This window comes from Callithrix jacchus, chromosome 7 (genome assembly GCF_049354715.1).
Source record: "Callithrix jacchus isolate 240 chromosome 7, calJac240_pri, whole genome shotgun sequence".
NCBI lineage: Eukaryota > Metazoa > Chordata > Mammalia > Primates > Cebidae > Callithrix > Callithrix jacchus.
Window position 1 is genome coordinate 43997787 of NC_133508.1, and position 27583 is coordinate 44025369.

The 27583-nt window shown below is 54.3% G+C and overlaps 1 protein-coding gene across 18 annotated transcripts in view; it reads right to left on the reverse strand.

The window, feature by feature from the left end:
- Positions 1 to 130: 130 nt before the first annotated feature.
- CHD5 (chromodomain helicase DNA binding protein 5) overlaps positions 131 to 27583 on the reverse strand; it is a 75917-nt gene continuing 48464 nt past the window's right edge. For 5 of the 18 annotated variants that reach the window (XM_054236849.2, XM_054236852.2, XM_078330175.1 and 2 more), the window contains 17 exons: positions 27325 to 27497; positions 25829 to 26003; positions 25149 to 25241; positions 24485 to 24983; positions 23903 to 24047; positions 23388 to 23547; positions 20832 to 20911; positions 20444 to 20576; positions 12437 to 12526; positions 11690 to 11830; positions 11326 to 11434; positions 9744 to 9876; positions 9154 to 9349; positions 4958 to 5121; positions 4737 to 4851; positions 4576 to 4629; positions 131 to 3777 (listed from right to left, as the gene is read on the reverse strand). In XM_054236849.2, coding sequence (XP_054092824.1) covers positions 4622 to 4629; positions 4737 to 4851; positions 4958 to 5121; positions 9154 to 9349; positions 9744 to 9876; positions 11326 to 11434; positions 11690 to 11830; positions 12437 to 12526; positions 20444 to 20576; positions 20832 to 20911; positions 23388 to 23547; positions 23903 to 24047; positions 24485 to 24983; positions 25149 to 25241; positions 25829 to 26003; positions 27325 to 27497 — 2414 coding nt within the window. In that variant the 3' untranslated portion in view covers positions 131 to 3777; positions 4576 to 4621. The remainder of the gene's footprint in view (positions 3778 to 4575; positions 4630 to 4736; positions 4852 to 4957; positions 5122 to 9153; positions 9350 to 9743; positions 9877 to 11325; positions 11435 to 11689; positions 11831 to 12436; positions 12527 to 20443; positions 20577 to 20831; positions 20912 to 23387; positions 23548 to 23902; positions 24048 to 24484; positions 24984 to 25148; positions 25242 to 25828; positions 26004 to 27324; positions 27498 to 27583) is intronic. The other 13 variants (XM_035307496.3, XM_078330185.1, XM_078330180.1 and 10 more) reach the window with 7 other exon arrangements.

The window sequence follows — 27583 nt, forward strand, 5'->3', positions numbered from 1 at the left end:
CCTCGTGAAATGACCATTCCAGGCAAGAGAAGAAGGCTTCTGGAGACACACCCAGCCCCCACCACTCCTCCCTGGCCATGGCCCGCATTCCCATTCTAAACCTTGAATCTTAAAAAAAAAAACTCTTTGATTAAATCCTTTCCCAAAGGATTTATTAAAACACAGAAAACCAAAACATACACACAGAGTACAAAGTAAAGGTGATTGTGTCGTTCGGTCTCTGTCCGGTCTCCCTCGGGTGAAGACTGGACAAGCCACGGCTCACAGAGGAGCTCGGCTTCCAAAGCTCGACCCCACCCCCACCAGGGCCACCCTGGCTGGGACTCCTGACGTGCCCTGCACCCAGCCCAGGACCCTCTGCCAGCGTAGACTGTGCCTGGGGAAAGGGGTCGGCCCCCTCTTAGCTGGGCCTGGGCCGGTGGGGTCTGCTCCCTCCCTCCCCTGAACTCAGACCCCACGTGCCAGTGGGACCCCTTCCTCCTCTCCAGGGTACTTGGGCTGCAATCTTGGCTTGAGGAATTCGGGACACACACACACACCCAACAGGCCCTTTCTGGGTTATCGCACCTAAAAAAATACTTTGTTAAAAAAAAGAAATCTGAAAACTAAAGAAAAAGGAAACAAAAACAGAACACCAATGACTGGGCTGATGCACCACAACCTGTAAACTTCCAGACACGAAAACAGGCCAGAGCCGGCCTCCACGACTGATGCCCAGCCTGCCCCAGGAGAGCCCTGCGGGAGGGGACGGGGCCAGGTCACCAAGGTGGCATGCCAGCCTTGGCCCTCACCCATGCCCCATCCCCTGCCCACGGACCCTGGTGCACACTGGAGGCTCCAAGTGACCCACAGTTGACCAACTCCACCGGCTTCTGGCTCCCACATCCCCGAGCCTCCTCTCCAGTCCACCTCCTTGGGCCCTCAAGTGTCCTGGAATGACAGGAGGGCTGCAGGAGTCACCGGGCCAAGGCTTGGTCAGCCCCTGACTTGGGCGGAGGAGCACCCGGGGAACTCTGAGAAGGCAGCTCCCAAAAGCAGGAGGACTTCGATCGATCGTTTGGGGCAGGGAAAGTCCGGCCCACCCCTGGCAGAAGCCAAGTTTGCAGGAAACACAGGAGCTTCGGAAAGGTGGCTTTCAGGAGGATGCTGCTTCCGCCTCAGGCATGTATGAGGCTCCCACAGACCGGCTCACTCCACCCCGAGTCACCTGAGCCCATGGGGTAATGCCTTCCAAGACCGTGGCCCAAAGGTGGCTCTGCAGAAGCCCTGTTCAGCATTGGTTTAAATAAAGTGGCTGCAAATCTCCAATCACAGACTGGTACTGTGGGCTCACACTCATGCCCCAGACCCCTAATTCTGCCAGCAGCAAAAACCAAACCCAACCCGAAGATGTCAAAGATACCAATAACACCATCACCACTTTTGGCAGAGATGATTGACAAGCCAAGAAGACATTCGAAGATCTTTTCTTCTCTCCCAAACTGGTCGGCCCCAAACCTGCTCTGACTCCAGCAGCCCACCCCTCCCGGGCCTCCAGGCTGCCAGCCACGGAGCGCACCACCCCTTCTGGACCAGGCAGTGCAGGGTCCCGGGCCCGAAGGAGCTCTGGCCAGGCTTTCCTAGGTGCCCAAGTCTAACCAGGCAGAGGAGAAGGGAGCCCTGGCAAGGCCTGGGAGGGAAGCAGAGAGGAAGGGACAGAGCAAGGCTGCCTGGGAGGAGCGGCTCACAGGGAAGGGAACATCAGCCCTTGAGGTGGAGACACGGACCCCTGCCCTGACTCCCACACACCTCCAGGCCTGCTGACAGGGACCTATCTTCTGTGGGCCAAGGGAGGTGGGCACTGCTCCCAAAGAGGGCCAACCCAGCGCTGGCCACTGCTTGTTTGGGGACAGGGTCACAGGAGTGAGCTTATGGCAGGTCACCTCGCCTGTGACCCGAGCCAGGAGCCTTTGCCGGGTGGCACTGCAGATCACACAACACACGTGTGGATAAACCAAACGGCTGGTTCAGGGCCGCCCTTCCTGGAGGCAACGTTGGGTGCCGTCCACGCATGGCGGAGTCCGGGCCGCATGTGAGCCTGCTGACAATCATCTCCACTCCAGCATTCTCCCCATTATGTCCACCTGCAACCTCAGGGTCGGGCTGGCCTTGCAGACCTGGATCCAGCCTGGAGTGTGGGAATGCGCCAAGATGAAAGGGTCTTGGGGTCCCGCCCTCTGGGGTTCAGAGAGAGCCTCACTATCAGGGAGGCATCTGGGCCTTAGAGAATCTCTCCATTGTCTGTAACACAAGCCAGTGAGTCCTGACCCAGTCCCAGGCAGGCCCTCCCCGGGGAGCAGAGCCCCAGCCCCTGCGGCACACCCACCCCTTCCTAACACTCCCAGGATTCTGCACCCCAAGGCACCTTCCCTAGGAAGCTCCCAGTTCAAGACTCAGAAATGCCTTCCAGACGGACCTGGGACCAGGAGGAGGATCAGACACAGACAGGCCTAGGGAGGGCCTGAACTGCTCCCCGTCTCCGTCCCCAGCTTGGAGGGGCAGGGGTTGGGGAGTGGGTGGGATTCCAAGAGCCCACATGTGGGAAGATGGTTTTGGGACTCCAGGGCACTCCTGGCAGGAAACAAGGCAGCAAGCCCTCAGTGTGGCAACTGGGAGGGGTCTGCAGAGGGCACTGGGCCCAGTCCCCTCCAGGCAGAGCTCTCCCCACGCCCTCCAAGGGTGCAGCCTCAGGCAGGAAGCACCCCAGGAAGGCCTCTCAGGGACAGGAGAATGGGACAAGTCCAGGCCCCCAGGGGCAGCCCAGCTCCACCCCCAGAGGTGGGCGGGGCAGGCATCCCAGGGCACAGGGCGGGGCCAGGGTCTCTTGGGCCAGCTCAGGGACCATGACCCTCCTTGCTGGGGCACCTGCTGTCACTTAAGCACACCTCCGGCAGGAGGCAAACCCCAAATGCAGCAGTGGCTCTGAGGCAAGCGCTGACCCTCCCGGCCCACCCTCCTGGAGTCACACGTTTCTGCCTGCCATGAACACAACAGCCAGGGCCACAGGCATCCCACTGGTAACAGAATTCAGGGCCTTCAAGACGCACGGGGCCAGGAACACATCTGCTGGCAGAGGATCCTCCTCCCCACAAGGAGAGAGCAAACACCTAGCGGCCTCCAGCCTCAGCAGGAAGGAGAGGAAATGTCAGCCCGGGTCTCACCATTGGGCTGGATGGCTGCTCCCCAACCTGCCCTGCCTGGTGCGGGGAGGCTCCAAGTAGGCAGGGGGCCTGAGCAGAAGGGGCAGTCACACAGGTGTAGACAGGACAGGCAGGAGACGCTGAGGGCTCCCAGGGCACTGGGCGTGTCCTCCCAGCTGGGCTGAGTCCACAGGGTAGCGCCAGGGCTTCCTTGTGTCTGGAACCCATCAGTAAAGAGAGATGTCAGCACTGCAGGTTCAAACCTCCCGTACGTCATCTGACTTTTATCAAGACAAACGTGTTCAAGTCTTCAATAGGAAGGTGCAAAAGATGTACAAATAACGAGATCTCTTCTAAGAGTCGTCGGAATAGGTGGCAGGGGCACGTCCGGCGTGGTGGTGGGGGCAACGCTGTGTGGAAGAACACTTGAATTATGATGACGTGGCACTTCTGGGCTCTGGCCCCGCCGGGCTGGGCCTCGTCCTCCATGTGATGGCATGACTCGGTTTCCCTTTTTGTCCCAAGGTGGTGCTGGCTCCTAAAAAGGCGGCAGCTTTTCTCTCCCATGGGGATCGGGCAGGTGACCCGGCAGGCATGGCTGCAAAAGGCAAGTAAGTGTGTCACGCAGGTGGGCGGCCAGACCTCCAGGTACAGCGGCACCAGGGTGGCACTCACAGCCTGCAGCTGCTCCCCTCACTGCCCATCACAACCAGCTAGGCCCAGGGGCTCCCCAGCCAGAGGCTACTGGGTCAGGCCATGAGCTACACCCAGAGTGTCAAGAGCGCCCAGGAAGCAGCAGCTGGCAGGGACAGCCAGCCAGGAAGCCCCTCTGGAGCCTCTGCTGGGCAAGCCACAGTTCCCACAGGGACAGACACAGCGTGGTGGAGGCTGGAGGCCCCAGAGAAGAAGGCCAGAGTGAACTGGCAGTTTCTCTGAAATAAGCCCCCTCTCCTGGCCAATAACCTCCGCAAAACCCTCAGCCACCCTCCTGGTCGCAGGCAGGGAGTGAGGTGTTAGATGTGATGTCTGCCACCAGCAGGACAGCAGTGGCAGGACAGGGCTCCAGGCAGGGGCAGCAGTCTCTGACTTCCGCCGGGAACACATGTGAAACGGGAGCACACGTGCACAGAGGAGCTCACCCAAGTCCACCGACTCCTTCATGTCCTGCCACTCCAGCCCCCCAGTGGACAGACACACTGGCCACAAGGTGGTCCCAGGGCCAAGGGGGCAGGGTAGAGGGGCTCCAGGCAGGAGGGTGGCTCCCAGGGCCATCAGAGGCAGTAAAGTCTCCAGGACTTAGGGAGAGGAGTCAAGCACAGGGCGGGGCTGACTGTGGCAAGGCCTGACTGGCCAGTAGTGGGGTGGTGGGAGGAACAGCGGGCCCAGCAGCCCTCACCTCAGCTGGAAATGAGCGCTGCGGCACAGGGAAGTCTCGAGGACGGCTAGATATCTGTCAGAAAGAGAGGGGAGCCGGGCTTGCCTGGCATCGGCGGCAGCAGGCAGGCCCGGCCCGGCGGGCACCCGTGTGCATGCTGCCCAGAGTGGACGGGCACCTACCGGTCACATAGGGCCCCAGGGGCATCTGGTTGTAGTTGACAATCCCTCCCGGTCCAGGGCCCCGGAAGTTGGGCCCAAAGTTGTTGCTGTACATCTGGGAGGAGCCGAAAGCGCCCTGGAGGCAAGGACTCAGCTTCACAGGTGGCCTCAGGCCCCCCACCCAGCCTCCACCCAGGGGCACGCCAGGGGGTTCGGGCTGGGGCGCACAGGCCGAACCTGACCTGCTGGATGGTGGGGTCCCCGGCACGGTTGGTCAGGCGGCTCAGGATGCTGCGCTCTGACATCTGCAGGCGGGCTGCCACAGGGGGGATGCGGGACAGCATGGATGGCAGCCGGGTCACATCGGCCTTCATGTCGCTCAGCAGCTCCTCCAGCTGGTTCAGGACTGTGGCAGGAGGCAGAGGGATGGCAGGATGGAGGAGTGGAGGGATGGAGGGATGGCCAGATGGAGGGGTAGAGGGGTGGAGGGGTAGAGGGATGGAGGGGTGGAAGGATGGAAGGATGGAGGGATGGAGGGGTGGAGGGGTGGAGGGGTGGAAGGGTGGAGGGTGGAGGTGGAGGGATGGAGGGGTGGTGGGATGGAAGGATGGAGGGGTGGGGGGTGGAGAGGTGGAGGGAGGGGTGGAGGGGTGGAGGGATGGAGGGATGGAGGGATGGAGGGATGGAGGGGTGGAGGGATGGAGGGATGGAAGGGTGGACGGGTGAAGGGATGGAGGGGTGGAGGAATGGAGGGATGGAGGAATGGAGGGATGGAGGGATGGAGGGGTGGAGGGATGGAGGGGTGGAAGGGTGAAGGGATGGAAGGGTGGAGGGATGGAAGGATGGAAGGGTGGAGAGGTGGAGGGATGGAAGGATGGAGGGGTGGAGGGATGGAGGGGTGGAGGAATGGAGGGATGGAGGGGTGGAGGGGTGGAGGGATGGAGGGGTGGAGGGGTGGTGGGATGGTAGGATGGAGGGGTGGTGGGATGGTAGGGGGTGGAGAGGTGGAGGGAGGGGTGGAGGGATGGAGGGATGGAGGGATGGAGGGGTGGAGGGATGGAGGGGTGGAAGGGTGGAGGGATGGAAGGGTGGAGGGGTGAAGGGATGGAGGGGTGGAGAAATGGAGGGATGGAGGGGTGGAGGGGTGGAGGGATGGGGGATGGAGGGGTGGAGGGATGGAGGGGTGGAAGGGTGGAGGGATGGAAGGATGGAAGGGTGGAGGGGTGGAGGGATGGAGGGATGGAGGGATGGAAGGATGGAGGGGTGGAAGGGTGGAGAGGTGGAGGGGTGGAGGGATGGAGGAATAGAGGGGTGGAGGGGTGGAGGGATGGAAGGATGGAGAGGTGGAGGGATGGAAGGGTGGAGGGCTGGAGGGATGGAGGGATGGAGTGATGGAGGGTGGAGGGTGGAGGGATGGAGGGATAATATACGGATAATGGAGGGAAGATGGAGGGATGAAGGGATGATAGGGATGATGGAGGGATGGCACAATAGAGTGATGATGGAGGAATGGAGGGATGATGAAGGGATGGATGACAGAGAGATGGTGGGATGGAAGGATAATGGAGGGGCAAAAGGATGGAGGGATGATGACATGGAGAGATGAAGGGAAGAAGGAGGGATAATGGAGGGATGAATGATGGAGAGATGGAGGTATAATGGAGGAATGAAGGGATGGAGGGATGATGCAGAGATGGAGGTATGTATGGAGAGATGGAGGAATGATGGAGGGATGATGGAGTGATGATGGAGGGATGGAGGGATGATGGGATGATGGAGGGATGATGGAGGGATGATGGAGGGATGGAGGGATGGAGGGATGATGGAGGGATGGAGGAATGATGGAGGGATGGAGGGATGATGGAGGGATGGTGGAGTGATGATGGAGGGATGGTGGAGGGATGATGGAGGGATGGAGGGATGGAGAAATAATGGAGGGATGGGTGGATGATGGAGGCATGGAGGGATGGAGGGATGATGGAGGGATGGAGAGATAATGGAATGATGATGGAGGGATGATGGAGGGATGATAGAGGGATGGAGGGATGATGGAGGGATGGAGGGATGGTGGAGGGATGAGGGATAATGGAGGGATGGAGGGATGATGGAGGGATGATGGGATGATGGAGGGATGATGGAGGGATGGAGGGATGATGGAGGGATGGAGTGATGATGGAGGGATGGAGGGATGATGGCGGGATGGTGAAGTGATGATGGAGGGATGGTGGAGGGATGATGGAGGGATGGAGGGATAATGGAGGGATGGGTGGATGATGGAGGCATGAGGGATGGAGGTATGATGGAGGGATGGAGGGATAATGGAGTGATGATGGAGGGATGATGGAGGGATGATAGAGGGATGGAGGGATGATGGAGGGATGGAGGGATGATGGAAGGATGGAAGAATGGAGGGATGATAGAGGGATGGAGGGATGATGAGGGATGATGGAGGGATGGGGGATGATGAGGGATGATGGAGTGATGATGGAGGGATGGAGGGATGATGGAGGGATGGAGGGATGATGGAAGGATGATGGAGTGATGGAGGAATGGAGGAATGGAGGGATGATGGTGTGATGGAGGGATGGAGGGATGATGGAGGGATGATGGTGGGATGGAGGGATGATGGAGTGATAATAGAGGGATAGAGGAATGGAGGGATGGTGGCGTGATGATGGAGGGATGGAGGGATGATGGAGGGATGGAGGGATGATGAGGGATGAGGGATGATGAGGGATGGAGGGATGATGGAGGGATGGGGGATGATGAGGGATGATGGAGGTATGATGGAGGGAGATGAAGGCAGGAGGAATGGAGGGATGAAGGGATGATGGAGGGGTGGAGAGATGGGGATGATGGATGGATGAAGGGATAGAGGGATGATGGAGGGATAGAGAGATGATGGAGGGATGGAGGGATGAAGAGATGGAGGGATGAAGGGGTGGAGGAATGACAGGGTGCAGGAATGGAGAGATAAAGGGATAAAGGGATGGAGGTATGATGAAGGGATGGTGGGGTGGAGGGATGGAGGGATGATGAAGGTATGGAGGAGTGGAGGGATGGAGGGATGAAGGAGGGATGGAGGGATGAAGGGATGGAGGGTGGAGGGATGGAGGGATAATATAGGGATAATGAAGGGAAAATGGTGGGATGAAGGGATAGGGATAATGGAGGGATGGAGGGATGATGGAGGGATGGAGGGGTGGAGGGGTGGAGGGGTGGAGGGATGATGGAAGGATGGAGGGGTGGAGGGATGATGGAGGGATGGAGGGGTGGAGGGATGGAAGGCTGTGCCAGGGATACAGCAGGAGAGCTGGGGCTTATCTGTGAGGGTGTATGACTGCACTTGGCCAGAAGTGGGCACCAGGGGGTGCTGTGCACCGGGCCCTCCCCGGCTACCAGGCCACACTGCCAAGTGGGGACACAGCAGGAGCTTCCAAAGAACTCCTCCCAGGGGTCCCTCAGGGCTGGACAGGGGCCTCCAGGCTGTAGACAAGCAAGCCAGAAACACTGGCCGACACAGGGCTTCCCTCCCAAGGGTCCTCGGGGAGGCCTGCAGTCCCAGGCCCAGCTAGGCACAGGGTCGGAGCACACCAGAGAGGACTGCAGGGCACAGGGATGGGTCCAGCAACTCGCCACAGGGCCACCCTCCACGGCCAGCCGGGAGCCCCAAGAGCAGAAGTGTGCCCCGTGACCCAGCAGAGATGTGCAGCAAGCACCAGAGGTCTGAATCAGCGGAGATCTCGGTCAGTCCTCCCTTCCCGCACAGGGCTGGTGAGAAGGCTCAAGGCGAATGGATGTTGCCAGGGCTAAAGTCGCAATTCGACCGGGCACAGTGGCTCACGGTCCCAGAGCTTTTGGAGGCTGAGACGGATGCACTGCCTGAGGTCAGGAGTTCGCCACCAGCCTGGCCAACACAGTGAAATCCCATCTCTACTAAAATACAAAAAATTAGCCGGGCATGAGGGTGTTGCCTGTAGTCCCAGCTACTTGGAAGGCTGAGACAGGAGAATTGCTTGAACCCAGGAGGCAGAGGTTGCAGTGAGCCAAGATCGCACCACTGCACTCTAGCCTGGGCGACAGAGTGAAACTCCATCTCAAAAAACAACAACAAAAAAAGACACAATGCATTTAAGGCACACTGTCAAGACTCAGAAGCCTTTACAGTTTCATGGTTTTCTGTATTGATAGTCTGGGCCATGGCCTACACAGAGCAGGCTTGAGAAACAGGCTGGAGATGCAAGCAGCCTGCTTCCTTGCAGTGGAGATGAGGAGTCTGATGACAGGACTGTCCCATGCTGGCCCAGAAGTCCACTGCACTCTGGGCTGACATCTGTCCCCAGCCCCTACCCCAGAGTGCCCTTACCTACAGCCAAGAGCACTCGCCAGGCAGGAGGAAGCTGCATGGGCCACACTGCGGGGAGCAGGGCTCACTCACCCTTGTGCAGGACGGCATTGGCAGGCTTGTTCCCAGCAAGGGACTCCTTGGACAGGTGCTGGTGGCTCTCAGCAAGGCACTCCACTTCAGCCAGGCGGGCATTGAGGGCCATGGCGGGGTGGTTGGGGTCCTGGGTCATGTTCAGGTAGGCAGCCCTCCGGAGCTGTTCCTCAATGACCAGTGCCTGCTCCAGCAGCTGGGGGAGGGGGACAGAGTTGGCCCAGCCCCTCCCCCTGAATGGCTACCCTCCATCCTCCATCAGCACCCACCCCAGGCTAAGGCTCCCAGCAGAAAGGAGAGAAACAGGACATACTCCCATCTGTTGCCCACCCTGGCCTGGCCGCGGCCAACTCTTAGAGCTGTCGCCAAGCTGGGTTCTCTGTACCCATCAACCCAGGGCAGCAGATACTCCCCAGCTGGGGCCAGAGCAAGAAGCCACCACTGTTAGTTGATGGACTTACTGACTGCTTCCTGGCAGTGTGACCCAGGTATATGGTGGGGGTGGCTGCTCTCAAATTCCTTTGCCCAGGACCCTCCTGACACCTGTCCCTCCTTGCCCGCTGTAGCCCCTGGCCCTGCAGAAAACTGACCTTGAACCTGCGGGCCAGGAACTTGTTCTTCATCTCCAGGTAGTTGCCCTTGTGAATCTCAGACTTGAAGGGTTCGTTGAGGATCATGTACCTTGGGTCATTCTGGATGTCCTGCCAGCGGGCGTAGCCGTGCCTGGGTGGGGCACTGTTAAGGGCAAACCTGGCCATGAGAAGAGGTGGGGCTGTAGGAGGAGGTAGCTCAGGCAGGGGGAGGGGCCAGCCGGGGGTCGGCATCCTGGCTGTACACTCTCAGGTGAGTCCTCAAGCCCAGCTGCAAGATGAGCATATCGACAACAGGATAGCGACAGCATCAGCAGACACTGACGGGTGCCCTGGGTGCACCAGACACAGCCCGGGGCTTCAGAGGGTTAACTCTTCACCCAAAAACCTGGGTGATATGTTTAAGTCCTGCCCCAGCACCTGAGAATGGGTACCTTTTTTGGAAAGAGGGTATTTGCAGATGTAATCAAGTTAAGAAAGGGTCATACCTGATGAGGGTGGACCCCAAACCCAATGACTGGTATCATCATAAGAAGAGTAAAATTTGGGGCCAGGCGTGGTGGCTCATGCCTGTAATTCCAGCACTTTGGGAGGCCAAGGCAGGTGGATCACTTGAGGCCAGGAGCTCGAGACCAGCCTGGCCAATATGGCAAAATCCCGTCTCTACTAAAATTACGAAAACTAGTCGGGCGCGGTGGTACACGCCTCAATCCCAGCTACTCGAGGGGCTGAGGTAGAAGAATCACTTGAACCCAGGAGGTGGAGGCTGCAGTGAGCTGAGATCACACCACTGCATTCCAGCCTGGGCCACAGAGTGAGACTCCATGTCAAAAAGAAAGAAAGAAGAAAGGAAAGGAAAGGGAAGGGAAGGGAAGGGGAAAGGGAAAGGGAAAGGGAAAGGGAAAGGGAAAAAGGGAAAGGGAAAGGGAAAAGGGAAAGAAAGAAGGAAGGAAGGAAGGAAGGAAGGAAGGGAGGGAGGGAGGGAGGGAGGGAGGGAGGGAGGGAGGGAGGGAGGGAGGGAGGAAGGAAGGAGGGAAGGAAAGGGTTGCACACAGTGGCTCACGCCTGTAATCCCAGCGCTCTGGGAGGCTGACATGGGTGGATCACTTGAGGACAGGAGTTCGAGAATAGCCTGGCCAACAGGATGAAACACTGTCTCGACTAAAAATACAAAAATTAGCCAGATGTGGTTGCAGATGCCTGTAATCCAAGCTACTTGGGAGGTTGAGGCAGGAGAATCACTTGAACCCGGGAGGTGGAGGTTGCAGTGACTTGAGATTGAGGCACTGCACTCCAGCCTGGGCAACAGGGTGAAACTCCATCTCAAAAAAAAAAAAAAAAAAAAGAGGGAAATCTGGACCCAGAGACACACAGGGAAGAAACCATAATGACAGTGGCAGGGAGCGGGCGACACAGCAATGCCAAGGATTTCTAGCCACCGCCAGACTTGAGGAAGAGCAAGGAAGAGCATGGAAGAGTGAGGAAGAGCAAGGAAGGCTTCCCTGGAGCCCTGAGAGCACTCTGCCCAAGGTCCACAGAAGAACAGGTGAGTGCCTGCCCAGCCTGGCCTGGCCAAGGATACGTCACAATGCCTGCCAGCAGCCAGTAGTCGTGGCGCCGGTGCCAGATGTCGTAGATTTTCCCCGAGGACACTGCAGCCCGCTCCTCATTCTGCCACAGCGTGTGCAACTCTGGGAAACGAGCCAAGGTGAGCAGGATGAGAACTGCCCCGGCTGTGACACACAGGCAGGACTGGACAGCCGCTCCCTCCCTTCCTGCCCCTGCCTCCACCCCCAGAGGTCCGGTGATCCAGTGTTGCTAAGAAAGGTTAGACAATGGACTTTTAGCAACCAGTCACACTCTAGTATAAAGTCACCACTGGTCAAGACTCCTGGGACCCACAGTCAGGAAGCCTCAGCTCTCTGCCCACCCCCCAGGCCCAGTACCTGTGAAGCCCCCATCCGCAATGTTGAACATGAACTTGAATTTCCCCTTCTTGTCCTCCTTCTTCCCCTCGTCCTCTTCCTCTTTGTCACCATTTTGCTGTGTTTCAATGGGCTCCTTATCCTCAGCCTTGGTGTCATCTGCTGGGGACATATCACATTCATTCATCCATCCCAAAAGCAGTACCCAGGGCCTCTCTCTGCCAAGAACTGGGACCCAGGAGGCAAGTAGAAAGCATATCTCCTTGTCCTCAGGGGGCTCGCCATGCAGAAGAGTTTTTAACAAGCCGTCCTGAGCAGGGAGGTTAGCTCCAGGTCCAGTGCTCCTCCCCCAGCACATCAGGACCACCCAGGAGCAGGGCAGGACAGCAGTATGAAAGTGCAGTTCAAGTTCAAAGACACAGAGCTGCCTGAGGGGGCTGATCTGAGGACAACTATTCCAGAACATTCCAGTGCCTAGGGTATGCAAAGCTGCTGGCTGAGCCCCAAATCCCCCAGGCCAGGCTCTATGACCAGCCCTCCTCTCTCTCTCAGCGGCTGGGCACAGCAGGGCTCAGGGGAGAGGAGGGGAGCCTGTCCCCTGGCATTGGCTCTGAGGGGCTGGCGAGTCCAGGCTCCCAGATGCTAGCTTCAATCAGGTCTGGGGCCAAGGGGACGGTGCCTGGGAGACTGTGGGAGGCTGAACAGGGTCCAGAGGGCACCCTCAAGGGACCACAGGGCATGGGCAGAGAACACAGAAGAGCCCCAGACCTGGCCTGAAGTCAGCACCATCCCCTCTGCTGTGGATCAAGCTCAGCTCCAGCTTGTCCAGGATCTTCTCCTTCTCAGGAAGCACCTCCTCTGCAAGACAAGAAGGTTCACGGTGTGGGGCGGGGTCCCAGAAAGCAGAGAGGACTCTGGTTTTCCACCATTCACATGTTCTGCAGAGTGCAACAGCTGACACCAAAAAGAACTCCCCTCAACTGGGTGCAGTGCCTCAAGCCTGTAACCCCAGCACTTTGGGAGGATCCTCCCCCAAGGCGGGAGGATCACTTGAGACCAGGAGTTCAAGACCAGCCTGGGCAACATAGTGAGATCTCATCTCTACAAAAAAGACAACAAATTAGCTGGGCTTGGTGGCACGCACCTGTGGTCCCAGCTCTTCAGGAGGCTGAGGCAGGAGGACTGCTGAGCCTAGAAGGTCAAGGCTCCCATGAGCTGAGATCCCACCACTGCACTCCAGCCTGAGTGACAGAGCAAAAGCCTGTTTCCAGGAAAAAAAAAAAAAAAAAAAAAGCACACAGAAGATGAGTTCCCAAGAAGAGAAGGAAATCACCAGGTGACAGGAGGGAAGGGGAAACTGAAGCTAGGGAGGCAGGAGCTGGCACCCAGGCAGGGGTGATCCGACACCAGGAAGAGGCCTGGAAAGCTTAGAACTGGCTGTGTCTCGACACCCAGGCAGGACAGGTGAGGCCTCAAGCCCAAAAGATGCAGAGAAGTGGCATGATGCCAGTGGCCTCCAACACCATGGTCTCTGTGAAAGAACGTTCTAGCCACCGACCATGGGAGCGAGAAGGCCCGTCTCCACCATGGGATCAGGGAAAAGAAGGTCTCCTGTCAGGAACCCACACCCAAAGCCTCGTCCTCATGTGGGTGGTATCTGAACTGGGCCACCCTAGGCAGAAACAGCATCATAAAACGGCTCCCAGAACGGACTGCCTGTGAAGCCTCCTGGCCTGAGCCTCCAGAAACGAAAGGGGCGACACTCCCACTCCCCAGAGGACACCGGGCTCCTGCAGATAAAAGTCACCCAAGGATGCACCAATCCAAACCCAGAAAACAATGACACCCCCACCAGCAGACACACAGGAAGTAGACCAGCACCCTGGGGTAACAGGACAGCATCAGAGACGCTCAAACAGGGGTGTCCAATCTTTTGGCTTCCTTGGGCCACACTGGAAGAAGAACTGTCTTGGGCCATATATAAAATACACTAAATACTAATGACAGCTGATGAGCTAAAATACATATATATTATATACAGAGAGAGAGAAATATATATGATATGCATATATACATATTGGTTATATACATATAATCACCAAAAAAAATCTCAAAATGTCTTAAGAAAGTTTATAATTTGTGTTGGGCCACATTCAAAGCCATCCTGGGCCATATTTGGCCCATGGGCCACAGGTTGAAAAAGCTTGCTCTGAAATAAATATATCTAGAGTGACCAAAGACAGAGAAAAAAGAAAAAGAAGGAAGAGAATCCACAGGGAAAGAATAAGACTCCCTCAAACCTAGAAAAAAATAAACAGATAAAATTTCTAGAAATGTGGGCAGATCACTTGAGGTCAGGAGTTTGAGACCAGCCTGACCAACATGGTGAACCCCATCTCTACTAAAAATACAAAAATTAGCCCGGTGTAGTGGTGGGTGCCTATAATGCTGGCTACTAGGGAGGCTGAGGCAGGAGAATCGGTTGAACCCAGAGGCAGAGGCTGCAGTGAGCCAAGATCACGCCATTGCATTCCAGCCTGGGTGACAGAGCAAGACCCAGTCTCAAAAAAAAAAAAAAAAAGAAATGAAATGCACAATCATTAACATTTTCATTGCAGAATTCTAAGATGTGCTCCAAGACTTCTGGTCCTTGGTGTCCATGCCCTGCAAAAACCCCTGGATGGTGAAGACGATGGACTAGACTCCCCAGAACAGCTTCCGTTTTGTGGCACGGGTGAGCTTAAAATAGAGCAAGGACCTGAGTAGGCCTAACCTGACCACATGAGCCCTTTTCTCTGGCCAGTCACAGAAAAGGAAGTCAGATATTCGAAGCATGGAAGGGTTTCTGTTCACCATTGCTGGCTTGAAGACAGACTATGCTACATGGCAGGACTGTGGCTGACAATGCACCCAGCTGACAGCCGGCAAGGAAATGGGACCTGAGTCCTCCAGCCTCACGGAACTGAATTCTGCCAACAACGAAGAGTGAGCATCGACGTGGACTTTTCCTCAGGGCCTCCAGATGAGAACTCAACCTAGTCAATACCTTGGTGCCCTCAACCTTGTGATATCCTGAGCAGAACACCCAAAAATACCACGCCAGGCGTCGGCCCCAAACTGTGAGCTCACGGTGAGTGCTGTTTTAAGCTACTATGGATGCAGCAATTTGTGACACAGCCATGCAAAATAATACAAATGGGAATGGTTTGAAAAACAGCTGTGCAAAGAAAAGATACATGGAAGCTTGATCCAAGGATTACTCAAAAAGCCTGGCAGACAAATAAACAAAAAAAAAAGCACAAGATATAAAAACCGTGCCAGCCCCCATGTTTTGCTAACCTTGTACTCTGCTTTCTTCCTCAGAGCATTTGGAGTCTGTGGTTGAACAACACGTATTTTTGTTTATTGTTGATTGCCTGTATTCCATACTGGAATACAAACTCCACGAATGAAGCTTTCAGCTGTTTTGGTTCACTGCTTGTGTCCCCAATGCCTGGGACAGCATCTGATACTCAGCAGGCTTTACAGATATATATATATATGTTTGCTGGATGAACGAACCAATCAATGAGTAATAGGAATTCCAGAAGGAGAAATTCCAGAAGGAGAAAATAAACATAATGGGGGCAAAGAAAATATTCAAGGAGAGAATGAGAATTTTTCCACAATTGATGCAGAACATAAATATTCAGCTTTAAGAATCACAGTGAGTCACACACAGATAAATAAAAATGTCACTCTAAAAACAAAACAAAAATACCCTCCATTGTGGTGAAGCCACATATCACCAAAGACAAAGAGAATGTCTTAAAAGCAGTCTTTCAATGTGAGAAAAGACAGAAATGAGAAATTTCCTACACAGGAGCAGCAATTACACCAACAGCAGCCTTCTTGGCATAATGAATGCCAAATAAAAAAGGAAGAATATCTTCAAAGTGCTGAGGGAAGATCCCTATCCCATATAGAATTGTAATAACTATTCAAGAGTAAAAGAACTAACAAGCAGTGAGAGAATTTACCATTCCCGAAAATGTGCCGAAAGCCCCATTAAAGGTGTGCTTTAGGAAGGATTTGAACGAAGCAATGATGAACAAATAAGCAAACACAAACTGGTAAGAACGTGAGGAGATCTGAAAAAGGATTAAAGATTTAGAAATAAGCATAACAACAAATTTGGGAAAGTAAAAACAAACTGAAACTAAAATACTGGGCAATAGCAACATGGCAGATGAAAGGGAAGTGAGTTAGTACTAAAGCTATCTAAAGTCCTCATATTATTCAGAAAAATTTAAGAGTACAGAATAGAATTGACTATAAGCCTTCCAAATGAGTTGAGGGAGAAAAGAGGAGATATAAAAAATATATAGATATAAAGAAAATTTGATCAATCCATGAGATGTCAGGAAAGGAGGAAAAAGGAGGAAAGAGAAGGGTAATATAAAGGATAAAATAAGACAGTAGAAATCCACCACATATCTAGCTATTACAATAAATGTAAAGGGAATAAACTTGCCAGCTAAAAGACCAGGACCCTATAATTAGATTTTAAATGATGAATCCCCTATACACTGTCTACAAAAGACAGACCTAAAACATTACAAAGAGATTAAAAGTGAAGAAATAAAAGAAAATATTTGTAAATCATATATCTGATGAGGAACATGAATCTATAGAAAGACCTCATATAAGTCAGGCACAGTGGTACACCCATGTGATCCTAGCTACTCAAGAGGCTAACGCCAGAGAATTATTGGGCCCAGGACTTCAAAGCCAGGCTGGCCAGTAGAGTAAGATCCTGTCTCTAAAAGTGTTAAATTAACTAAAAAGAACTCTTATAATTCAATAATAAAAAGATAAGCCAATTGTAAAACAAAGGATCTGAAAAGACATTTCTTCAACATATTATATACAAATGAGCCATAATCACATGAAAAAACATGCAACATCTTAATGCACAAAGGAAATACAAATCAAAATGACAATGAGATACCACTTCTCACCCACTAGGATGACTACAATCAGAAAGACAGATAATAACAAGTATTGGCAAGGATGTGAAGAAAATGAAACCCTCACACATGCTGGTAGGAATGTGAACTGATGCAATAGGCATGGAAAACAATCGAGCAGTTTCTGAAAATGTTACAGAGAATTACCATATGATCCAGCAATTCTAATCCTAGATATATACCCACAAGAACTGAAAACCTATACCCACAAAAAAAATGTGTACACAAATGTGTACAGTAGCCAAAAAGTAGAAACACAACTCAAATGTATCACTATGAATGGATAAATAAAACATAGTAGATCTATACAACAGAATATTATTTGGGCATAAAAAGAAAGGAAGTACTGCCTGTAATCCCAGCACTTTCGGAGGTCAAGGTGAGAGGGTTGCTTGAGCCCAGGAATTCAAGACCAGCCTGGGCAACATGGCAAAACCCCGTCTCTAAAAAAAATACAAAAATTAGCCAGGTGTGTCAGCATATGCACCTGTAGTCCCAGCTACTTGGGAGGCTGAGGTGGAAAGATTGCTTGCACCCAGTAGGTTAAGGCTGTAGTAAGCTAAGATCACGCCACTGCACTCCAGCCTGAATGACAGAGCGAGAGCTTGTCTAAAAAGGAAGGAGAAGAGGAAGAGGAAGAAGAAAAAGAAGAAAGAAGAAAGAAGGAAGAAGGAAGAAGAGGAGGAGGAGGAGGAGGAGGAGGGAGGAGGAGGGAGGAGGAGGGAGGAGGAGGAGGGAGGAGGACGAGGAGGAAAGGAATGAAGTACTAATATATCCCACAACATAGATGAGCTAAAAACACTATGTCACCAAAAAAAAGGGCAAGGCATGATGACTCACACCTGTAATCCCAGCACTTTAGGAGGCCAAGGCAGTGGATCCCCAGTGGTGGGGAGTTCAAGACCAGCCTGACCAACATGAAGAAATTCCATCCCTACTAAAAATACAAAAGCTGCCTGGTGTGATGGTGCATGCCTATAATCCCAGCTACTCAGGAGGCTGAGGCAGGAGAAAACTTGAACCTGGAAGGCAAAGGTTGCAGTGAGCCGAGATTGTGCCATTGCACTCCAGCCTGGGCAACAAGAACAAACTCTGTCTCAAAATAAATAAAATAAAATAAAAACACCATGCTAAGTGAAAGAAGCCAGACACAAATGCCAATGTATTGTATTATTACATTGGTATGAAATGTTCAGAATAGGCCAATCCATAGAGACAGAAGTACGTTTGTGATTGCCAGGGGCTGGGAGGACGAGGAAGAAATGGGGAGTGATTGCCAATGGGTAAGAAGAATTTCTTTTTGGAGTGAGGAAAATGTTCTGGAATCAGATAATAGTGATGGTTGCACAACTCTGTATGTGCTAAAAATAACAAATGGTATCTTTTCTTCTTTTTCTTTTTTTTTTTTTGAAACAGAGTCTTGCTCTGTCGCCCAGGTTGGAGTGCAATGGCATGATCTCGGTTCACTGCAACCTCCACCTGCCAGGTTCAAGCAATTCTCCTGCCTCAGCCTCCCAAGTAGCTGGGACTACAGGTACATGCCACAGTGCCTGGCTAATTTTTTAAACTTTTAGTAGAGACAGGGTTTCACCATGCTGGCCAGGCTGGTCTCAAACTCCTGACCTCATGATCTGCCCAACTTGGCCTCCCAAAGTGCTGGGATTACAGGCCTGAGCCACTGCACCCAGCCACAAATGGTATACATTATTTATTTATTTATTTACTGAGACACAGTTTCTATCTCATCGCCCACGCTGGGGTGCAGTGGCACCATCTTGGCTCACTGCAACCTCTACCTCCTGGGTTCAAATGATTCTCCTGCCTCAGTCTCCTGTGTAGCTGGGATTACAGACACCTGCCACCATGGCTAATTTTTGTATTTTTAGTAGAGATGGGGTTTTATCATGTTGGCCAGGCTGATCTCAAACTCCTGACCTCAGGTGATCCACCGCCTCAGCCTCCCAAAGTGCTGGGATTACAGGCATGAGCCACAGCTCTCAGCCTGAATGGTATACTTTAAATGGCTTTGCTGGGCAAGGTGGCTCGTGCCTATAATCTCAGCACTTTGGGAGGACGAGGTGGACAGATCATGAGGTCAGGACATTGAGACCATCCTGGCTAACATGGTGAAACCCCATCTCTACTTAAAATACAAAAAGTTAGCCAGGTGTGGTGGCACGCGCCTGTAGTCTCAGCTACTCAGGAGGCCAAGGCAGGACAGTCGCTTGAACCCAGGAGGCAGAGGTTGCAGTGAGCTGAGATCGCACCACTGTACTCCAGCCTGGGCAACAGAGCGAGACTCTGTCTCTAAATAAATAAATAAATAAAATGGCTCAACTGTATAGGTTAATTATGTCATCATAAAACTGTTATATTTTTTAAAAAAACAGGAATAGAGAAAAGCGTAACAAATACATACTAAAAAAAAAAAAGAGCCGCCCAGATCAGCATAAATACACTTTTAAGCAAAAAGTGTAGACAGGGATAAGAGGATTATTACACAATAACTAGAAGCACATCTCACAAGAAAACTATGAAGAACCAGAACAAATGTGCACCTGACAACCCAGTCTCAAATAAGCAAAATCTGGCATTATAAGAAGAAAGAGATTAATTTGTAACCAAATGAGAGATTTTAACACAAGTCTCTCAGAAACTGACTAATCAAAGCGAACCAAATACTAGTAAAGGTATTAGAAACTTGAACAACATAATTAGCATCCATTATCTACTGATCTAAGGCAAATATATTTCTTTTTTTTTTTGCAACGGAGTCTCACTCTGTCACCCAGGCTGGAGTGCGATGGCATGTTCTTGGCTCACTGCAACTGCCGCCTCCTGGGTTCAAGCAATTCTCCTAACTCAGCCTCCTGAAGAACTGGGACTACAGCCGCCCACCACCACACCCAACTAAATTTTCTGTCTTTAGTAGAGATGGGTTTCGCCATGTTGGCCAGGCTGGTCTCGAACTCCTGACCTCAGATGATCCACCCATCTCAGCCTCCCAAAGTGCTGGGATTACAGGCATGAGCCACCATGCCTGGCCCTAAAACATATATTTAGAACCTTAAACCCAGCCATTAGGGAACAGACATTCTCTTCAAGCACACATACAGCATTTGCAAAATCTGACTATATCAAGCCAGAAAGCAGGTTTCAACAACCTCATACAGACAGACTCATGTTTTCAGACCGAAATGCAATTGAGTCAGAAATCACTAAGAAAAAAGTAGCCCAATAACCCCCAATCTCTGTATGATAAAGAAAAGTTAAAGACCATCGGGCGAGGTGGCTCACACCTATAATCCCAAGGTGTGGGAGGCCAAGGTAAATGGATCACTTGAGGTCAGGAGTTCGAGATCAGCCTGACCAACAGGGTTAAATTCCGTCTCTACTAAAAATTAAAGAAAAAAAATTAGCTGGGTGTGGTGGTACATGGTACTCCCAGCTACTCCGGAGACTGAGGCACAAGAATCCCTTGAACCCGGTAGGCAGAGGTTTCAGTGAGCCATGATCGTGCCATTGCATTCCAGCCTGGGTGATAGAGTAAGACCCTTTCTCCAAAAAAGTAAAAGTTACAGTCCATAAGCCCATGTATAGAGAACTGAGCGCCTGCCCTCCCCTCACCAGGGGGCCTGCAGAGCAATGGAGTCTACCCCTCTGCCAGGGAGAAATGAGCTGAAGTACAGCCACCTGCCCTTCCCTGACCCAGGCCTGCTGAGGCCAGACATGGCACTGGAGTGGACGGCCTGCGGGAAGCCCCAACCTCTAGGCAGCTGTTCTGGGGAGGGCGGGGCCTTCTCCTTCTCCTCTGGCCGCTCCTCTCGGGCTCTTTCCTTGCTGGCTGGGCTCTCGTGCTTGTCCTCGCCCTCCACTCTGTCCAAGGCAGCTGGCAGGGCCTGCAGAGGGGAAACCAGGTAAGCTGTAGGGCCTGGGACCTCACCAGGAACAGAGGGCAGGGAACGTGTGCTGGGCTGGGAACCCACTCTCCTGGCTTCCATCGCTTGCTCCCAGCCTGCTCCCGAAGACCCAGAGGCCTGAAAAGGGACCCAGAAGTCCTGGGTTCCACCTGGCTGTGCAGGGCCTGAAAAGGTCCTAAGACCCAACCTCCACCCCACACGCACCACAGGCCCAGACACCAGCAAGTTCCACACCTGGACTTCCAAGGGTTTCTGTGGCTTCTGCAGCCCCGGGTCCTTCTCATCCATATAGCCCAGCTGGGCTTCCATTTTGTCTGAAAGATCAAGAGAAAGAGGTGAGACAGGTGAGACAGGTGGACTCAGACGGGAAGGGCTAGGACAGGGAGGCGGGTGGAAGAGAGGAGAGGTGGGGCTTGGCCTTCAGGAGGCTCCATTGAGGCCAAGCATCCCCTGGAGAGACGGGCAGGATCCCCAGCTAAGCCAGAGAGGACAGGCTGGGCCTAAGACTCAGGGGTGCTTGGAGGACCTTTGAACCCAGTGAGACCAAAATGAAGGGCAGTCAGGAAGGGCCCGCACACAGCAGTGGCTGCTCATCTGGAGGGAAGGAGGTGAAGCAGATGGAGGCACAGATTGGGAGCCACGACGCCTGGCCTGGTCCCAGCTTTCGGGCAGGCTGGCTGGCTGTGTGCCTCTGGACAGAGTGAGAGTTTCCTGCCTGCTGATTCGGCTGCCGCAAAGTGCTGGTCACTTACGTGGCTCTGAGAAGCCCTGGGAGGTAGGTGCATCACAGCTGGGAAAGTGGAGGCTCACAGAGGTTAGCTAACTTGCCCAAGATTAGACAGAGTTGAGGGCAAAGCCAAGAAGCAAACCAAGGCGTGTCCACCTCCAAGGCTCACTTGTGCTTGGAGGTGCTGAGCATCTCAGGGCCTGGTCTCAGCCATCAGCAGGGGATAGCTATGCCTGACCCAGGCCTGTGAGCCCCAACTGAGGGACCAGGTATTTACCAGGTATTTGCTTCACCCGAATAAATACCTGGGTCACCAAAGAGACACCTAGGCACAAATGACCCAATTAAAAGTGTGTAAAGAGTCTGAAAAGACATTCCTACAAGTCTACAAATAGCCAATAAGACACCAAACAACACTCAACATCACTGGAGGCAGGGAAATGCCAATCAGAACCACAGTGAGACGCCACCTCATGCTCACCATGGTGGCTAGAACCATGAAGGCAGAGAGCAAGCACTGAGGAAGACTCAGAGGGGCCGGAGCGCTTGCACAACACCGGCAGGAACGTAAAATGGTACAGCTACTTTGGAAAGTGGTCTAGTAGCTTTCTCAAGGGTAAACAGAGTTATCACACAGCCTGGCAATTCCATTCCTAGGTATTTGCCCAAAACAACTAAAAACCTATGTCCACACAAAAACGTAAAACACACCAATTCACAGCAGCATAACTCACAGTAGCCAAAAAGTAGAAACAACCCAAAATCTATTGACAGAGCAATAGATAAGCAAAATGCAGTAAATCCATACAAGAGAACATTATCAGCCAGGCACGGTGGCTCACAACTGTGATCCCAGCACTTTGGGAGGACAAGGCAGGTGGATCACCTGAGGTTTGGAGTTCAAGACCAGCCTGGCCAACATAGTGAAACCCTGTCTCTACTAAAAATACAAAAATTATCTGGGTGTGGTGGTGGGTGCCTGTAATCCCAGTTACTTGGGAGGCTGAGGCAGGAGAATTGCTTGAACCTGAGAGGCGGAGGTTGCAGTGGGCTGAGATCATGCCATTGCACTCCAGCCTGGGTGACAAGAGTGAAACTCCATCTCAAAAAAGAAAAAGAAAATGTAATCAGCCATAAGGTGGAATGAATGAAGCACGGACGCACGCAGCAATGCGATGAACCTGGAACCCCACACTGAGTGACAGAAGCGAGACCAAAAGGGTCACATTCCGTGCGGTACCACATACACAAAACATCCAGCATCGTGAAATACACACACACAGGAAGCAAGTTAGTGGCTGCCCAGGCCTGGGGTCAGAGGATAGGGAGTAGCTGCTAATGGGTAAGGGGTTTCTTTATCGAGGGGAATGAAAATATTCTGGCCTTAGGTAGTGGTGCTGGTTGTACACCCTGTGAATATACTAGAAATACCGAATAGCACTTTTTTTTTTTTTGAGACAGTCTTGCTCTGTGACCCCAGGCTGGAGTGCAGTGGTGAAATCTCGGTTCACTGCAACCTCTGCCTCCCAGGTTCAAGCGACTCTCCTGCCTTAGCCTCCCGAGTAGCTAGGACTACAGGTGCATGCCACCATGCCCAGCTAATTTTTTATATTTTGAGTAGAGACTTGGTTTCACCAAGTTAGCCGGGATGGTGTCGATGTCCTGACCTCGTGATCTATCCCTCGGCCTCCCAAAGTGCTGGGATTACAGGCGTGAGACACCGCACCCGGCCCAAGACAGGGTTTTGCCACGTTGGCCAGGTTGGTCTCAAACTCCTGAGCTCAGGTGATCCTCCCGCCTTGGCTTTCTAAAGTGCTGGTATTACAGGTGTGAGCTACCATGCCCAGCCAACTTTTTAAGACTAAATTTTGCAGTATGTATGTAAATTATATCTCAAAATTGTCATTAAAATGAAAAACTCTAGAGAGTGACATTTCAGCAAACAGGGGCCACTGGGGAAGGAGAGGCCGTCTTCTATGGGGTGTGGGTTAGACTGGGGGTTGCTGTGACCTTGCCACTTTCCATGACCCCAGTGCCCTCCCTGGCCGGCCCAGCCCAGAGACCTGGCAGGCCCAGCGGGGCTGGCAGGAGATGGGCAGGGCTGGCGGGCACTGGCGTGTTGGGGTCTGAGGAGATCACCTCGCCCGGCTTCTTGCCCTCGGGCCCCTCGGGAATCAAGTCTGGGGTGCTGTACTTCCCATTGACATGCTCGAACTCTTGAACCTGGGGTGGCGGGAGAGAAGGTGGGAACGAAAGAGGCAGGGTGGTGGTCGTGGTTCAGCCCTAAGGGCCTCGGGGCAGCCACAGGGACTGCGGGTGTCACAGGCTTGGGGTAGCTGCTCCCCTGCCCACTGTCCCACCCACTGTGTCCCCCAACTGTAATCCACCATCCTGGCCTCTACCCTCAGGCCCCTCACCCAGAAAGGCTTTCCAGGTCAGTCCCTCTGGCCTGACTCAGACCCTGGGCAGCTGTGTGGCCTGAGCCAGGCGCTTGCTCTCTGACCACTGACCCCCAAGGGACAGTGCCAGGACCCCAGGTAGTCACCAGGAAGGGCCCTACAGAGAGTTACTCACCCACCTTCTTCCTAACTAGTGACATGACCCCGATGCGGGTCAGCACGTGCTGCCTGGAGAGGCCCTCCCGGGGCACGCCATCTGCGAAGGTCTCTGCGCCATCCGCCCCCGGCTCACACAGGTGCCGCATGAAGAGGGACACATAGGCTCTGGGGTGGGGGGTTACTGGGGCTCAGGGAGTGGGGGGCCAGCAAGAACCCTCTGAGAAGGCTGGCGGGACCCCGGGGGACCTCCTGGCTGATCATCAACCAATGCCCACCTCCCACTCAGGACTCCTGGGCTAGGCCTGGGAAAGGACAGAGACGGCCTCCCTGGCAAGGGGACTGGCTAGAACAGCCCTGACTGGGATCTTCCTCGCCACCGTAACACCAGCTGGTTTGGGCAGGGGCAGATGGTCAGTGTTTTCTGCACATCAGCCCTGCCCAGCACCAGGACTCTAGCCACCCAAAGACCAAACAGCAGTGAACTTTCCAGAAGGCCTTATCCTGGTGGGAGCAGACACTGCCCTCTGTGAGGCTCACCCGAGGGAGCCTGCCCTCCTCAGAGGCAGGTGGTCACGCCCTGGGCTACCACCTAGCCCCTTTACCTAAACTCCTTCTCGCTCTTCCCTCGAAGGTCCCGCACCAGCCAGTGGGAGTTGAAGGCGTCCTGCGGGGGCATGCCCCAGCGCATGATGGCGTTCAGAAAGGCCTTCCGCTGTCGGGCATTGAAGCCCAGCACCTGGGCGGGTGGAGTGAGGGAATGTGAGCCCAGGGCAGAGACAGGGTAGAAACAGAGGATTCTGGGATGAGGAAGAAAGGTATGGGAGGAGGAAAAGGCAGGAAGGAGGCACAGAAAAGGCAGGGGCCACCACCTGGAGCAGGACTCTGGTGGCGAATACCAGACCAGCCCCACCGCTACCTGGCATGAGGCCCTCGGCAGTTCCCCAGCCCTCCTCCATACCCCAGGAGCAGCAGGAATTGGGGGCAGAAAGATGTGGGAACAGACAGGCCCCACCTCGATGTTGCCACCAACTCGGGCGAGAAGAGGTGGCAGGGGCTTGTCCCTGTCGCTCTTCAGCTGCCTCCGGGATTGTCGTCGTCCACCTGGGGAGCAGCCCGCCACAGCTTCTCAGGTGGGAGCCCAGAGATTCCTGACCCCCTCTTCTGACCCCAAAGGCAGCAGGACCCCAGGCCAGCCCTGCCCCTGCTGCCATCAGCTCCCCTGACACGTCCTCAGCGGCAGCCCAGGCCACCAGCACAGAGACTCACTCTGCCCTTCTGGTCTCTCTTCAAAGTCCTCATCCTCATCCTCGGAGCCAATGGAATATTCTGACTGGTTATCGGAGAGCTCATCCTGCCATTCTGTAGGGGCGAGCCAGAGGAGCATGGAGTGAGTTGTGCAAACGAAGCCCACCCTCAAGTTCAAGCATGCCCAGGACCATGCCAAGCCCTTGCACCCCAGCCGGTAAGAAAGCAGTGACGATGACAATGGCCTAGGTACTTCCTGTGGGCTCATTTAATAATCCCAGCACCACCTAGTAGTACACTAAGGGGACTATGCGCACCCACACATTACAACACACTGTACTGTGTGCAAGGGGCTTGCCCAAGGCCACGTCATGAGCAGTGGTGAAGTCACTGAACTGGTGCCACACCTGTTCCCCCAAACACCCAGCACCCCTACACCTGCCCGTAGTCCCCTTTCCTCCAAGCAGCTGCCTCCCAGCTCCATCTGGCACTGCCCGGCATTCCCAGCCCACACCTCCCAGGGGTCCTGCACAGGGATGCCCTGACAGAATCCTGCCCCACCTTCTGCCTCCAAGTATAGAGCACCCATCCCTCCTGGCACAATCACCCAGGTCTCCCGGCCCGCACCTCCCGGGAGTCCTGCACAGGGACAACCCTCCACCTTTGGTGAGGGGCACCCATCCCTCCCACCCAGCACGCACCCTGGTCCTCCTGGGAGGCGTCGTTGTAGTTGACCTGCTTGCGGATGCGCTTGCCCTTGCCCAGGTTGCGGGCCAGATCCTCCTGCTGCTGCTCATAGTGGTGCCGCAGCAGCTTCTCCCAGTAGTCGGGGTCCACATTCTCCTCCTGCTTGATGATTTCCCGCTCTACCTCCTCCTGGGGATGCAGGTTCCACCGGCTCCATGAACAGGGCAATCCCTGCCCTCCTGGAAGCCTCAGGCTCCCTCCACCCAACCTGGCCTTTTGCCCCCTTGGGGCTCAAGGATTAATGGGATGCACTGCCTACTCCAGGAAGCCTTCTCTGATCACCCCGGCCCCAGCTGGCCTTCTTCTCCCTGCCCCTGTCCAGTCAATCATTTCCTTATTCATCCATTCACAAAGCAAGTATTTTATGGTCTCATGCCAAACACTGAGGTACCGAGTTTAATAAGCCCCGGTGCCTGCCCTCAGGAAGCTCCTGGTTTCAGAGGAAAAGGTCATGCACAGAGGGTGGAGGAACCGAGGAGGAAAGGGAAAGGTCCCCAGGAGAGATCCGAGAAGCTTCTTGGGGTTAGCTAGGGTTTGCCAGGTGGAGAAGGGAGAAAAGTGCAGACGTGGTGGCTCACGTCTGTAATCCCAGCACTTTGGGAGGACCAGGCAGGCGGATCATGAGGTCAGGAGTCCAAGACCAGCCTGGCCAACATGGCAAAACCCCGTCTCTACTAAAAATACAAAACTTAGCTGGGCATGGTGGTGCACGCCAGTAATCCCAGCTACTCGGGAGGCTGAGGCACGAGAATCGCTTGATCCTGGGAGGCGGCAGTTGCAGTGAGCGAGATCACGTCACTGCACTACAGCCTGGGCTACAGAGCGAGACTCTATTTAAAGAAAGAAAAGTGCGGGGCGTTCTGGAACACTAGCGGTCCAGGTGCAGGGCGGACATGTAGGCCTTGAGGCAGGGGCGGGAGGGCACACCGCGCCGGGAAGGGACTGACACTGGACCCGGGGGACAGGGCTCTGCACAGCGGGGTGGCAGGTCAGCTTGCACTTCAGAAAGTGGGGAAGCTGGATTGGAGCTAGGACGACGCCAGGGAGCAGGAGGCTGAAGATGTGTGCAAGGGCAGTGGCCGGCCCATGTGGCTGTACTGCCCTCAGCACTGCCTCCGTCCCTTCCCTCTGTTGTGTCTAGTGCTGAGCCCGCGGTTGCGGCGGCCGGGACGCCTTGGTAACAGCAGGGAAAGCCGGGCTGAGGCTGGAGGGCGGGGTTACAGCGTGGAGGGCGGGGTCACAGTGTGGAGGGGGGCTGCGGCTGGGGCGGGGCTGAGGCTGGAGGGCGGAGCTAAAGCGTGGAGGGCGGGGCTGAGGCTGCGGCGGGGCGGAGGCTGGAGGGCGGGGCGGAGGCAGGAGCGGGACTGCGGCGGCACGGCGGGATCACAGGGGAGGGCGTGGTCACGGTGGAGGGCGGGGCTGCGGCTGGAGGGCGGGCCGGGGACCTTACCACGCCGTCCTCCTCGCGCACCACGTACTGCGCCACCTTGAAGGAGCTCAGGTACTCGTTCATGTTCTGTAGTTCCGTGTCGTCTGTGGCGTCCTGGTTCCGGTCCAGCAGCTTGGAGATGGCCGCATCGTCATAGTGGATCACACTGCTGTCCTCCACATCCTTGTTGTCACCTGGGGAGAAGGCAAGTGCAGTGTGGGGACAAAGACTGCCCTGGTCCATCCTGGGGACCTGGGAACAGGCTCCCAACAATGGCCCT